Consider the following 13406-nt stretch of genomic DNA (forward strand, 5'->3'; position numbering starts at 1 on the left):
GTAAGGAAGTGACTGTACAGATCTGGAAGTCTAGCTGGTGAACTAACAGGTGAAACAGAAGGAGTTGAAGTAGCACCTTTTTTCGTCTTGTTCTGCTGACAAATATTCCTTCTGGTCAGGAAAATTCATCTCTGAAGGCCACAGAAAGTGCCTGTTCAGTCAACATTGGCGGTCTCGAGAGGAAGTTCAAAGTCACCATGTTAATCTTGGCTTTTATGAGGTTAACAGTTGTCTGAGGCGATTATTGGTAGCTAATAAAATACTTTTGGGTGCAAATAATTCTTAACAGGGCGCAGCTGGCCTGTATGGATTAAAACCAGCAGTGCGCAAGAGAAAGGCAGCGTGCACCTCTGAGGGAAAAAATAGAAAGAAAAAGAAAACTACCTGCTCCTCTCAAAGAAATGAGTTTGGGAGGGCAGGAGATAAGAGAAAGATTCAGTAAATACAAATCTTCACCAAAGCTCACAGCCTGGAAGTATCACTTGGCTCCGATTAAGTGTAATGAAGTGGCTTAATTCAGTATTACGTGAGCAAAGAAAAAAAAAAAGCTCACATGGACAGTAAGAGCGTAAGTGTGTGACTCCAGCCCAGATGTGCGCGCTGCTACACGGAATCGCAAGGCACTGCTGGCCGTTCCCTGATGGCTAAAAACAAAACCAAGCCTGAGGCTAAAATTTCTACCAGTTACTGAATTATCAAACTGATTTTTGCCACTGTAGACAAGGCTAAAAGCAAGGATTATATGGGCCCATTCGATACTGTCTCCTAGATAGGGGTGTATGCGGAGAGAGCGCGAACGATCAGAGATCAATGCCGATGGATATAGCTTAACCGTTGGGGAGAAATTTGACCCTCTCCTCGTTCAAAGCCATCAGAAATATGAAAACGATACTCATGGAGGCTCCAGGCAATGAAACGCGCATTGAGGACAGTGTGGTCTAAGCACATTCTCTCTTAAAAAAGAAAACATTTTAATACTGACTCACTTGTGTCAGTAATATTTTCATCTCCCCATTCCTTCCACCCTTTCGTAAGGTAAAAAAAATAGTGCCTAGAAACTAGGCTTTTGTTTTATAACCAAACCGCAGTTAATGGCCACGTTTTGTCATAACACAAACTGCTGGAGTTGTCAGTGGGACGCTGCGAAGAGATTAATGAAATCCTCAGGATAGGTCAAGCTTGTGGCCAGCCGTCAGCGGTGTGCATTTCGGATTGTGTGGAGAAGAGGCTTCACCAAACAAATCTGGTTTGCTCTGGGGGGGATGACTCTGGGTTTTGAAATGGGCTGTGGGCTGTAGGGGATGACGTCGGGAGGGGGAACGGGTGATACGTCCGCCGGATGATGCTGCCCTTCAGCTTCTGACCCCCCCAGAGTTTAAGAGACTGTGCTGTTTGAAGGCTAGGGCGGGATTTTTTTTCTTCTTTTTTTTTTTTTTTTCCTTTGCTATGTGCAGAAAGTGGGGAGATTTGCCAAAGCACCAGTTTAGGAAGACAAGCAGCATCAGCTTCCAGGTGCTTGTCCCACCTCGGCCGTATCTGAGGGGGTGCTTAGTTTCAGCAGGCAGAAGCTGCACAGCCTCGACTCTCCTCCCTTTGGTGGTACCGATGCACAGCTAAGCCCTGCACGTGGGCTTGTTTCTAAGGTGTAGCGCTGATTTTGTGGAAGGACCAGCAAAGCCCTCTGTGACTTCTGATGCCTCTTGGGAGTGGATTGCCAGGTAAGCGAGACCTTTGCAAGGGAAGAGAAGAAATGAGTTTTTCCCTGGAAACAGCTCATTAATTTCTTTTTCTTTCTCGAAACTTCCTTGCTGTCACCCAGAGAGGTGTCAGGTCAGGACTAGGGAAGGCAGTTTATGGTTGATCAAAGACGTTAGTCTTTGGTTTGGATCATCAGTATGTTTTCAAGTGTAAATATCCTGCTAATACAGACCTCAAAACACTCCCACACTGTCTAAACAACTGATCTATGAAAAACACAGTGGCCTGTGTTAGTGATCAAAGGAAGATACGGTACCTTAATGGTCAAAGTTTATTAAACAGTTTCGTTTTCACGCAGAATGAAATATGAGGACTTGATGTGCAGAAAGATTCCTCCTGTATGATAAGATGTGTGGACGTAGGTGCACCCTGCAGAGCGACCGCCCGGGGAGTACGTTCTTCTTCTACTGAACACAATTCCTTAAGGGTTAAGGCACTCGTTCGTTTTTAGCTGCCAGTTACAATTGGTAATAAAGTCTTCCTCTTTGCAACAGGATATTTATACAAATGCGATCCGAGCTTCTAATCTAAAGGGCAAATTGATTTGCCAGCAGTGTTTATAGCTTAGAAAATAAATAAACGTCCTCAGCTGGGTTTTGAAATGGGTTGTGTAATACAAATGACAAAGCTAGCATAAATCTGTTTTAAGTTGGGGTCAGATTTGTATATAGTGTATATTTGTATACGATAGAGCTGTTTCCATGATGCTATAGAGAAGCGTCTGTCCGCATTTCAGTTCAACTCCCACTGTGGGTATGTGATTTGTTGTGTTTTAGGGTGGTTGGTTTTTAGTAGTTTAAAGTCAAAGTTATTCTGGATGAAACTTACTCGTTCCATAACCAGCTGGCTTTTTCTACCAAAACTAAAGAATACCATATCAGTGCCTTATTTCTTTTCTTAAACGACAAAGATAAATACTACCTCTTTGCCCTCTCCCCCATCTTCATGCCTCAAACTGCATTTAAACGCTGAGGTGTAGTACTGTAGCCATCACTACAGCTACAATACCCCATAGTCTCATTAAATCATAGTCAAGGAAATGAGAAATACATCTCCTATCCCTGTGACTTGGGACGATTTTTTCTTTTTTCACTGTTCCTGTTGGTAAAATGTTCATTCCTCAGAGCTGTGAAGCTCAAGACCTTGAGCTGGATGTTGGGGGACACCTTTGCACTCAAATATCAGTGTTGGCTTTGCTGGGGATTATCACGGACCTGTAGGCTGAGCTTCCTGCAGTCTTGGCACAGGGAGGCCACATCCTCTCGCTGTAGGCTCTGATCTTCCACGCGTTGCCAGATGCAGCCTTGAAACCAATGTTTCACCCTGCTGCTCTTCCAGTGAGTCTACAAGACTTAACTCCCCACCCCTGCAGACTTTACCTCCGGGGCGATGCCCGCAGTGATACAAGACAGCTTTTTCAGCACAGGGGAGCTTTTATCAGACAGAGCATTGGTAGTGTGGGGCTGGTAAGTGAGCAGTGAGAAGCTGAGATTACCTGCCTGTCCCTTCTGGTACATTCCCATGTCTGGATGCATCCAGGATGGCTCTCTTCTGTCTGTGCCAAATTGCAGACCCCCTCCATAGTGTCCTGGCATCTCCACTTAGTGCTTTTTCCTCCCTGGCTGTCAATCCCTGCAAATTAGTGCCCAGCTGCTGGTCTTCTATTTCACCTTGGAAGTAGCTTCATTTGTAGGCTGACAGGTCTTAATACTTCCTTCCTCGTTTCTAAGGAGCTCTTATAGGTCGTGCATGTCTCTCCTTGTCCCCTGGCCCACAGACAGTATAGCTTCTTCAGGACAGTTAAACTGAGCCTTACTTCTTCTCGTAAAATGATAGAGACCGCCTTTGCTTTCCATGGCAGCTCATTCCAGGTGCTGGCATTCACCTGCCTGAGGCTGTCTGTACGAGCGAGCGCCGATTGATTGAATTTGGTACGGTGCTTTTAAATCTTTGGAGTAATGGTCATTTAGATATACTAAGTTGTTAAGGTTTTGTATTGCATCTGTTGGCAGTACCTCATGCTGTACGAGCGCCGCATACAGTCTGTTCTTTAAGTAATAAACACTTTTAAATTCAAAGTAGTGCTTACATCTACTGCAAGATGGTGGATCTACAGGTTTGAAAAGGCTGTGATTTCAAAGTTTTATCTATGTGGAGCTCCGTTCAACTCTGTAAGACTGAGTCAGTTGTGAGTGCAGTTATTAGTCCATCGTTAGTGGGTAAGAGCAAATAATCTTGCTAGTTTGCTATATGCAGGATAATTTTTACAGAAGGTTGATGTCAGTGCGAACTAAAGACTCAGATCCTGAGGTACGCAGAAGAGAAGAGTATTTAGAAAGTGTGTTAATTAAAATGTAAATCCCACACACTTCTGTGCAAAATTCCGTTTGGAGAAGCTGCTGCTAGGCAGTCTAGACTATTATGTCAACTTGTCTTTGAAGAAAAGTAAACAAAAAGGTTCAGCTGAGGAAAGTTTTAGAGACTTCTAGTAATTAATGCTTGGTAAATGGCTGTTGATGCGTAACAATCCTTTAAACACCTGGGTAATTGCGAGCTTTGAAGTTGGGCCAAAAATGTTGTTCCAAGATCTGTAATTAAAATAAGAGACCTTTAACTTGGTCATTTTGAAGGTGAGATTTCTGTTTGTTCTCACTGTGTCCCTGGTAAAACTTCTGCCTGGTCTGGGAAAGAAGGCTAGGGAGGGTGGGAAAGTAAAAAACCTAGTTCAACAGATGCTTCTTTAAATTTAGCTTTTTATAGCTTTGGTGTTTTTCCTGTAGCAAAGTTCCATGTTGTAATGTGTACCCAGAACAGAGAAATTATTTTAATGTGAACATTTCACTAAGTAGTAACTAAGATTAACCACTTGACCTGGTTACTAATTTGACTAAATTCTAATCTAATTAGTGTTCAATTAAAGAGAATTAACACCCAGAGACATTTTGTTGAAAGGTTTACACAGAGGTTTCAGTTAACAAAATATTTATCTTACAAGGGGGAGAAGCACTGAAATTAAATGCAAGCTGTTTCTCCTATAAATGCCCTGAGTACATGGTTGGGATGCCAGCGTTAAGAATAGTAGCTATATTTGATATTTATATCTGACAAATCAGCTCGCTCTCTGAGGACACTGGAGCTAAATCCTGCCTTCTGAATTACACAGACCATATTTCTCTGGTAAACTGTGTACTTCTTTCTGTTTATTGCAGCCATTTGTGATTGCTCTGTTGACCTTTGCTTCTCCATCCTCCTCCAGAGTCTTCTGAAGGCCATGGAAACACTCCCATTTATTTCTTGGGACTTGAGACCGTACTTTAGGGCCCTGATCCAGAACAAAGAGCTCCTGTTTCGAGTTAGGAATCTCTAACTTGCATCTTCCCATTTAATGTCCTCTCTTGTCTCAGGAAAGTTGTTTCAGCTCATTGCCTCAATTTCTCCCATTCACTGGCTTCCCTTTAATAATCTAAGGTTAATATATATTATGCCTGCAGCAGCCTTATTATGGAAATCATTAACTGAACTCATCCAGGTAGTTAATCGCACTGAAAATAAAGATGAGACTGTTGGGCATCGTAGTGACAATGAGGTGACAGTAGCTGTATGAAAACCCAGAGGCAGGTTTAGGCAGAGAGGATGTTAAGAAACTGCCTGTTTTGGTGATGAAATTTCTCTTCTGTACACTCAATTTGAAAGTCCTGCTCTGCAGGTGCCAGAGGTCCTGTGATGTCCTCGACATGTGGGGTTGCTTGGGCATGAAACCTCTGGACTGACTGCTTTCTTCGGCCTGTGCTGAGAGCAAATACTCCCTCTCTGCTCAACGATGCTGGCTCATACATTTCTTCCAGCCTTTCTTTTTCTAGTTTTTCCCGTTCCTCATGCTCCCTTCCTGTTTCCCTCAGGTCCTGTCTTGCCTCTGTTATTCCCAAATGCTGAAGTTTTCAGATATCCTTCCGTTAATGTGACCACGTACATGGTTGCGTGCTTTCTCTTGGAAGGCCACTGCCCGCCTCACTGCACAGGATCAATGTCATCACTTAATGACTAGAAATTCAATACTTTGTTTCATGCGACTTCCTTGGTATATGATCCGCTTCTCACCTTCTCGTCCCCTCTTCAGATTTTGCTTTGACTATGGGCTTGCATCTACTTGTGTGCAGCACTCTTCAGCATGGTATCTGACTGCTTCCTAAACTGTTTCTTTTTTTAACATGGCTATGAGGCAAAGCTAGTAGCATTGTTCTCATTGTGCAGATGAGAAGCTGATGCATATACCGGTGAGGGTCAACTGTCTCTGCTAGGTTTAGTTGCCCCTTTCAGATGTTTTTTTTTCCTTTCTCCAGCACCGCCCTTTGGCTTGCAGGAATTCCCTGCTCATCTGCTGTGTGTGCTCCAACTTTTGCAACAGGTAGGGCCATAGAGTGTGGACCTGCTAAGCAAACACCGATGGCAAAAATGGCCCCTGCCAAAGTCAGCCAACAGTCCAGCATCAGGAATGGTAATAAGGCTATGCAGCAGCTTTAGCTCTCATGCTTCCAGTCTTTCTTTTGCAGCCCTAGTGGGAGAGGGATGGAATAAATGTGTTTTCCATGGTCTTCAGAAAGCAGAACTTGGGGGGGGGGGGGAAATCCAGTTGTGCGGCTAAGTTTCCCTGTGAACATTGGGGCAAAACTGGAAGTGTGAGATTCACATCACTGACGTCTGTCACCGTGTTTGTTGGCAGCTGTGTTGCCGCAAATGGCAGCAGTAGCAGGTTGTAGCCCTCTGTGAGCCATCGGTCCAGGAAGATGCCAGTAGTTTCCCAACTACTTCTAGAAGCAGAGGAATGCTGAGTCGGGAATAATGGGCCTGATTAACAGAGGTGTGGTGGCCATGGGTACTTTCTACTCCCTTTTCTCTGCAGACTTTTTCCTTTTATCCAGGGTCTCTCCATCTAGTCCTTGCATGTCTATGTGTCCCCTACGACTGCAGCAAATCCTTCACCCTTCCCCATCTAATTAGATATTCTTTCCCTTCCACCTGGGGCCAGCCTGCGAGATCTCCCAGTCTCCATTCCAAGATCAGACATCGTATGGCTTTTTTGCAGGAGTAGCAAGGACATTTCTTCTCAGACATGTGGCTGTAGGGAAGAGCAGATTCCCCTCATGTATTTGGTTTACCAAGGGGGAAAAGTCTCTCAGTTAAATAGTTGGGATTCTTTTTTATGTGAGTAAATTCTCCCCCCCCCCCCCGTCTTTGGAAATAGGTGACTGAATTTTTTTTTAAAACCTTCATGCCAAAACCAGAACTAGTAAGAAATGATATGCAATTTTGTGCAGCCTGGTGAGGTTTGGGTGACAAACATTAATTGAAAACAGGCTTAAGCAGGACGTATTAGGATGTGTTACCTGCTAGCATTACTACTATGACCTACAATACCTGTGGAGTGAACCTTTAGTGTTGTCTTCATCCAGTCGGACAATGCAAAAGTCAGTTGAATAGCAGAGCTGGTTGAAAATCAGTCCTGTATGAAACTTTTTGCAAAGAGTTAACTGGATTGGAAAGCCCAGTTGTCCATTTTTCTGCATTTTACAAAGGAATTTAAATCTTTCCGAAGTGAGTGTGACATAATGGGATAAAGTGGAGCATTCTCATTTAGTAGAATTGTATCTTGGTCAGGCAGTTTGCTTATTACATTTGCGGAGGAGACTAAGACGGAGGAGACCCACTGGAAGGCAAGTCCGTATTTTAAGTAATCTAATAATGATGGAAGTTCAATCTGGGGAAAAAAAAAGTGTGATTTGGTAGAAAGAATTGCATTTGGACATGAAAAATCAGTGATGTAAATACACCATAGGAAGTGACTGGGTCCTTTGCGGTTCAGCAGCATGAATCCAAGGATTATAGTGGATCACAAGGTGAACATGAGTTAACAGTGTGAGTTTTGTGAAGAAGCCAAAATCATATTCTGAGATGTATGAGTAGAGGCATAGTCTGCGAGACGCATCAAGATTATCCTTCCACTGTACTCAGCATCAGTGAGACCTTGATCTCAGTTGGGTCTATAAAAAGCAATGGGAATAGTCAAAGTCTATAAAACATGGCTTGCAAGGAAATACTGAAGGTGGTGTTTTAATAAGAAGGGGAGATTGTTGTGGCATTTAAGTTAGGTATTATGGGGAAAGGTAAAAAAAAAAAAAAAAGTGCTTCAAGTGAAACCCATTCAATTTCCTGGAAAGATGGTGGAGTTCCTGAGGCTGAAAATCTATAAGATCAGGTCAGGCAAACATCTCTCAGGAGTGACGTGGATGTAGTTGATCCTGCCCGGAGTTCAGGGGAATGGGCTAGAGGATGCCATATGGTCCTTTCAGGCTTTACAGCTCTCTGATGTCTGAGTGTCTTCCCAAAGTGCAAGGCAATGGGAATATAAGCTCTGAGCCTCCTCTTCATGTTTTTGTAGACCTGACTAACCCCATTTGGTTGAGGGTTTGCTCTTACAGAGTTCCCAGTGGCTCTGCAGCCAGACATGTTTGGTTTGGGGGGATGTAACGCCAAAGTTACTCTAGTCTGGAGGCTCCAGTGGGACACTGTCTGGAGCGGGCGAGTGCCGGGGAGAGTATGGCACTTAGAAGAGGGGAGGTGGGACAGGAGATCAAAAAGCAATTGGTGTGAGGGGGAAGGTCGGAACAGGTGGTAGGAAACCCCTTTTCAGATATAGTCCATTTCAAGCATTGGAGAGGACCAATGTGTAAGTCATATTCAGAGGTGGGAATGATCTAGCAGTTCATTCCTTTCTTAAACCTGGAGAGGGAAAGAGTGGTCTCAGCTGCAGCTGCTGTTTGTGGTCTCCTTTAAGCAACACTTCAGTTTATATACCCTGCCTGGGAAAGCCCAAATCTTTCAACCTTAAGGTTTCCAAAACATGTAGCAGCTGGCCAGTCCCAGCCATTTGCTGCTGTTGGAGGTGAAGGTCAGAGTTGTTCCTGAACCCTCTTCGCATTGGAGGAGCAGCGGCAAAGACTCCTGTGGGAAAGGCTGCTGAGTCAACCACAGAGCGTGTGGCTACCAGCGAGGTGGAGGAAAGCCTCCACGCTGTAAAAATAGCTGCACTAGGAGCCCTAATATACTTAAGTGCTTATTTTTCCATGTGTGATCTCATGAAAACCAAGCTGCTGGGCAGTATGACATAGCAGTTGGCCAAAAATAAAATGTAACTCAATCAAAATGTTTTTTTCTGAAGTTAACCTTTGATGGGTGGAAGGGACAGGTGCCCTGTTTCCTCATTTCCATTAAGTTATTGTTAGGAGAAAAAAAAAAAAAATCCAGGGGGGAAAGAGATGAAAATGGGAGTGACACCTGGTATCCATTTTGTGATGATAGCCACAGGTTAAGGATAGGAATTGTAGCTCTCTTGCACAGGGAAGTTATGCCTATAATACAGTGAGAAAATGTACATGAGATTTCTCTGGGTGCTTCTCCAGCTGATTTCATTGAACTGAATTTTGGTGGGCATTTGATGCTGTAAAAAAGGAATAGACTTGATAGCATTTGAAGCTGAAGCCCATGAAGGAGACTGAGTACCAACAGCCTTGGAACAAGGCACTCTAATCCCTGTTGATAAGCCTCAGAAAAATGTCTTTAGAGGCCTTTAGAGGTTCATTTTCCTTCACTGTTTGATGCTTGGCCTGTTAAACGATTTTATTTTGGGGTGTGGTTTTGTTGGTTTTTTTTCAATTGTGGTAGATCTGTGTTGTGGAAGGTGGGCTGAAACCACGAAACCCCTTTGACAAAAGCCATTGAATGCCTGGAAATGCTGGTAGTTTGACCACTGTCCTGCCAGAGCTAGCGTTACACTCTTCAGGAAGAAGAGTGGCTTACGAATCCCTTGCAGGTGGAGAAACACCCAGACCTAAGGACTAGGATTGCTTTCCTCCAGCCTTGAAAACAGTGAAAAACCTTTGTAATCCTGAATTTCATGTGCAGCAGAAGTACATGCATCTCATGGCAAAACTCTGGATAAAAACAGGCAGATTTTGGGGATTGGTTTTTTTTCTAGCTATTAACATAACTTTTACTTGTTTCAGGTTTTCTTGTTTCTGTAACAGTGAAAGCCGGGGGAGAAAATCCCAGGCATCACAATCTCGTCATTACACTTCTCCTCTGCAGGGCCTCTGACCTGTTTCTGCTGGACACACGGGCGGTGTGGGCCTCGGAGGAGGGCTGGCTGGAGTTTGACGTCACTGCCACCAGTAACATGTGGGTGATGAACCCTCAGCACAACATGGGACTGCAGCTGAGCGTGGTGACCCAGGACGGTAGGTTACGGGCCAGTTAATGCGAGTAACCTCACGAGCCTCTTGGATGCTGTCTAGAAGTGGTGCTAACAGAGTCCAGTTGTGATGTGGGGAGTGAGCACCCTGCCTTTGTAGGCAGCTGTTGCCAACACCTTGAGCAAAGCATCTGAGGGCACAGATTGAGGGCTGTCAGCTTCTTGGCTGTCCCGTGACAGACATGTCTTTCCCCATGAGTGAGGTCAGGTGTCTCTGAACAGTACCAGGATGAGGTGGTGGAGGCGGGCTGGGGTAGGGTCCCAGTTCCGGAGGTGGAAGGGGGCATGGAGCTGGGATCCCAGGTGGGTTGAGGTTTAGGGGTGAGAGGAGGAGCAGAGGGCAGGTATATGGGTATACACCTCTCCACGTGGGCTTATGGCAGCCCTGCTGACTGCTGTGGCTGCTGTCGCTGCTTGGATCTCATCAAACCTAAGGTGGGAGCCCTGCACTGGAGAAGCGATGCAGTCGCTGTGTGGGGCTGCTCCTTCCAAGGGCGGCTGCAATCATAGCATTTCACAGCCCGCAGAAACTTTGAAAAGTGGAAAAGGAGAGAAGAGACTGCAAAAGAGCATGAAATTGAGTGTTGGAAGATAAGTGGTAGGGAAGGAGAGGATCCAGATGAGCAGAAGGTGACCAAAAAGATGACAGTGACATCTTTCCCTCTATAGGAACCAGTCTCCAACCTTATGTTTTCTTCCTATTGCTTCATGCTGGGGTTTGGTACACCTGTGGGGTCAAGTGAGACCAGAGGGGCTGTCCGTTGTTCTCCCTGAGGAAATGTTAGTGCCAGCTTCCCCCTCCCCAAATGGGCTGAGAGCCCGTCCCCGTGCTCCTGACAAAAGCATCCCATCTCTTTGCCCTCTGCTTTCCCCAAAGATCGCCTAATCCCATCTCTGCTTCTTGTGTTTCACAGGCAGCAGAACTAATTTCATGACACATCTGGGCTTTGTGTTTTATATATCTATCTGTATACCTCTTCAATGCCTAAACCAGACTAGAAATGCCATAGAGGTACCAAAGAGCCAGGTGCTGCAATGGAGCCTCTTGTCCAGGATGGATGGAGTGCTGTCTTAAAAATGTCCGTAGGTCATGGTGGCAGGAGGGGCGTGTTTAGTGATAAAAGAAGGAGAGTGTGAGCAAGAAGAAAGGAAACACTGCTTATGGGGATGCCGTGATTCTGGAAGGAGCAATCCAACAGCACCGTTTCTCTAACACTCACTTTTCTGTTTGATTTCAAGGTTTCAGCGTAAATCCTAGAGAAGCGGGCCTTATAGGCCGAGATGGCCCTTACGACAAACAGCCTTTCATGGTGGCCTTCTTCAAAGTGAGCGAAGTTCATGTTCGGACCACTAGGTCAGCGACGAGCAGGCGCAGGCAACAGAGTCGCAACCGCTCCACTCAGGCTCAGGATGTTTCCAGGGTGTCTAGTGTCACAGGTAATCATGCAGCACCCATTTTGACTGGAAGCTGGGGCAACTTGTAATGTTTCTATTTGCTTTGGAGTGCAAAAGCAAGAAGGGGGATGTGAGGTGGGATGCTCTTCCTTGGGGGAACAGGTTGCACCTGCAAGGGGATCGGAGAGGGAGTCTCACATAATGAGACTTACAGGAGTCCTCTTGAATCCAGGGTGGAGTTCAGACCCCTGTGTGAAGTTGCAGCCATCGAATTCAGGGGGGTGAGGCATTTTAACTCTGAATTTTGTGTTTGTAGGTTGCTTGCTACACAGTATTTACCTAGAATTACGCCACATGAAATGCAATATTTAAAAGATTCCATCTCTGCGTACACTGAGATTTATGGTATTGCACATCTGCATTTCCAGCAGAGTCCTCTTTTGGTTTTCTTTGGAAAAAACCCTGGTAGAACAGCACGAGATCCTTTTTTTTTTTCCCCCCCTCCCCCTTGTGAGAACAGCAGTGTATACACGGTGAAGTGTATTTCCAGGCACGCAAAGAGGCTTGCCTGTTTGCTGTGGAAAGGTTGCATGTTGCAGGTGTTGTACAGCAGCCTTGTGAGTACTGTTGCGGGCTGGTGGGACAATAGGATAATTCTGAAATTTTGACAAAAATTGAGAGTGTCCTGTCTTCTAAGTCTTGTCTGTTTTCCAGCCACTCTGCCCTGCATCACAGTACTACAAGTCCTTCATTCACAGAGTACCTTCTTTCCTCTCAAACATTTCAGCTGATTCCAAGTTACTTGATTAATTTGCTTATGCTGCCCCCTTCATTTCCAGTAAGATCCCTGCTTTTTCCATGTCTAGAAACAACTATACCCCAAGGAAGAGAGGTGGCTGTATTTTTTAGTCTATGTCCAGACACAGAATGGGGAGATGAGTCAGCATTGCCGAAACCTAGCCGGTGTGAATCTGTAGGCTGTCTTGCATGCTCGGGTTGTGGGTGAGCCACGCTGCACCTGAGGTGGCCCCGTGCTGGCCATGGCGCTGGGAGCCTGCAGGGAGGCAGAGCCAGGGTGGGAGCCCCTCCAGGGCTGGCGGCCAGGCTTTGGGCATGGCCATGTGCCGATGCAGCCCTATTGCTCCAGCCCAGCATGGTGATGGACTTGCCCTTTGGGCCAGTGCGTGCCAGCAGCAGTTGGCCACTAGCGGCTGTTGTGTGTCCTCATGGTACATGCCACAGCGTGGCTGTGGGTTCCCATGCCATGCCGTGCAAGTGCTGGACTCAGTTGGGTGTGAAATGTCGCTTCACGGATTTTAAGGGCAGGAGGAGTGACTCGGTCCTGCAGTCTGACCTCCCCAAGGGAGGCCAGCCAGTGCCAGCGTGGCATCGCCAGAGGAGTTATCATCTAATCTGGCGTGAGAGCCCTCTGCCAGCCCCGCAGGTGGAGCCGTCTGTCGGTCCCAATTGCTGAGACCCGCTTTGCTCCTGGTTTTCCTTGGGGTTTCCAAGCTGCAGTTTTAAAGGCGGGCATCACGGCTGCTCGCTGGGTTACTTTCCCATGTGATGGGCTTGCCAAGGGCATAGGTAGTTTATTCATCTGGGCATTACAAACAAGAAGCCCAGCCATTACGCAGGCAGCGTGCAATTCTCCCACTCAGGTGGGCTCAGCTGCTGCACTCCCTTCATCATGAGAGCCACTTTTTTAATGCATTCACAGCGCTTTGGGAAGGTTACTTGCTGCGTTGCTGTCTTGTGGCACTGGTAGCGGAGTCAGGATAGGCTCCAACTTTCTCTCCCTAGCTCTGCAAGCTTTGCAGTGCTAAAAACAAATTTTCACTACTATTAAATCAGGCGATGTGACTCAAAGCTCCAGAGGGAGCAGATATATTGGGCAAAAAGGGCCATTTTTACATTGCTGCTTTCTTGACTACACCACACACCAGGT

The 13406-nt window shown here is 45.8% G+C and overlaps 1 protein-coding gene across 1 annotated transcript in view; it reads left to right on the forward strand.

Moving 5' to 3' along the window:
• BMP6 (bone morphogenetic protein 6) overlaps positions 1–13406 on the forward strand; it is a 92657-nt gene that overhangs the window by 70175 nt on the left and 9076 nt on the right. The window contains exons 3-4 of the mRNA XM_076332261.1: positions 9901–10049; positions 11303–11500. Coding sequence (XP_076188376.1) covers positions 9901–10049; positions 11303–11500 — 347 coding nt within the window. The remainder of the gene's footprint in view (positions 1–9900; positions 10050–11302; positions 11501–13406) is intronic.

Source organism: Aptenodytes patagonicus, chromosome 2, assembly GCF_965638725.1.
Source record: "Aptenodytes patagonicus chromosome 2, bAptPat1.pri.cur, whole genome shotgun sequence".
Taxonomy (NCBI): domain Eukaryota; kingdom Metazoa; phylum Chordata; class Aves; order Sphenisciformes; family Spheniscidae; genus Aptenodytes; species Aptenodytes patagonicus.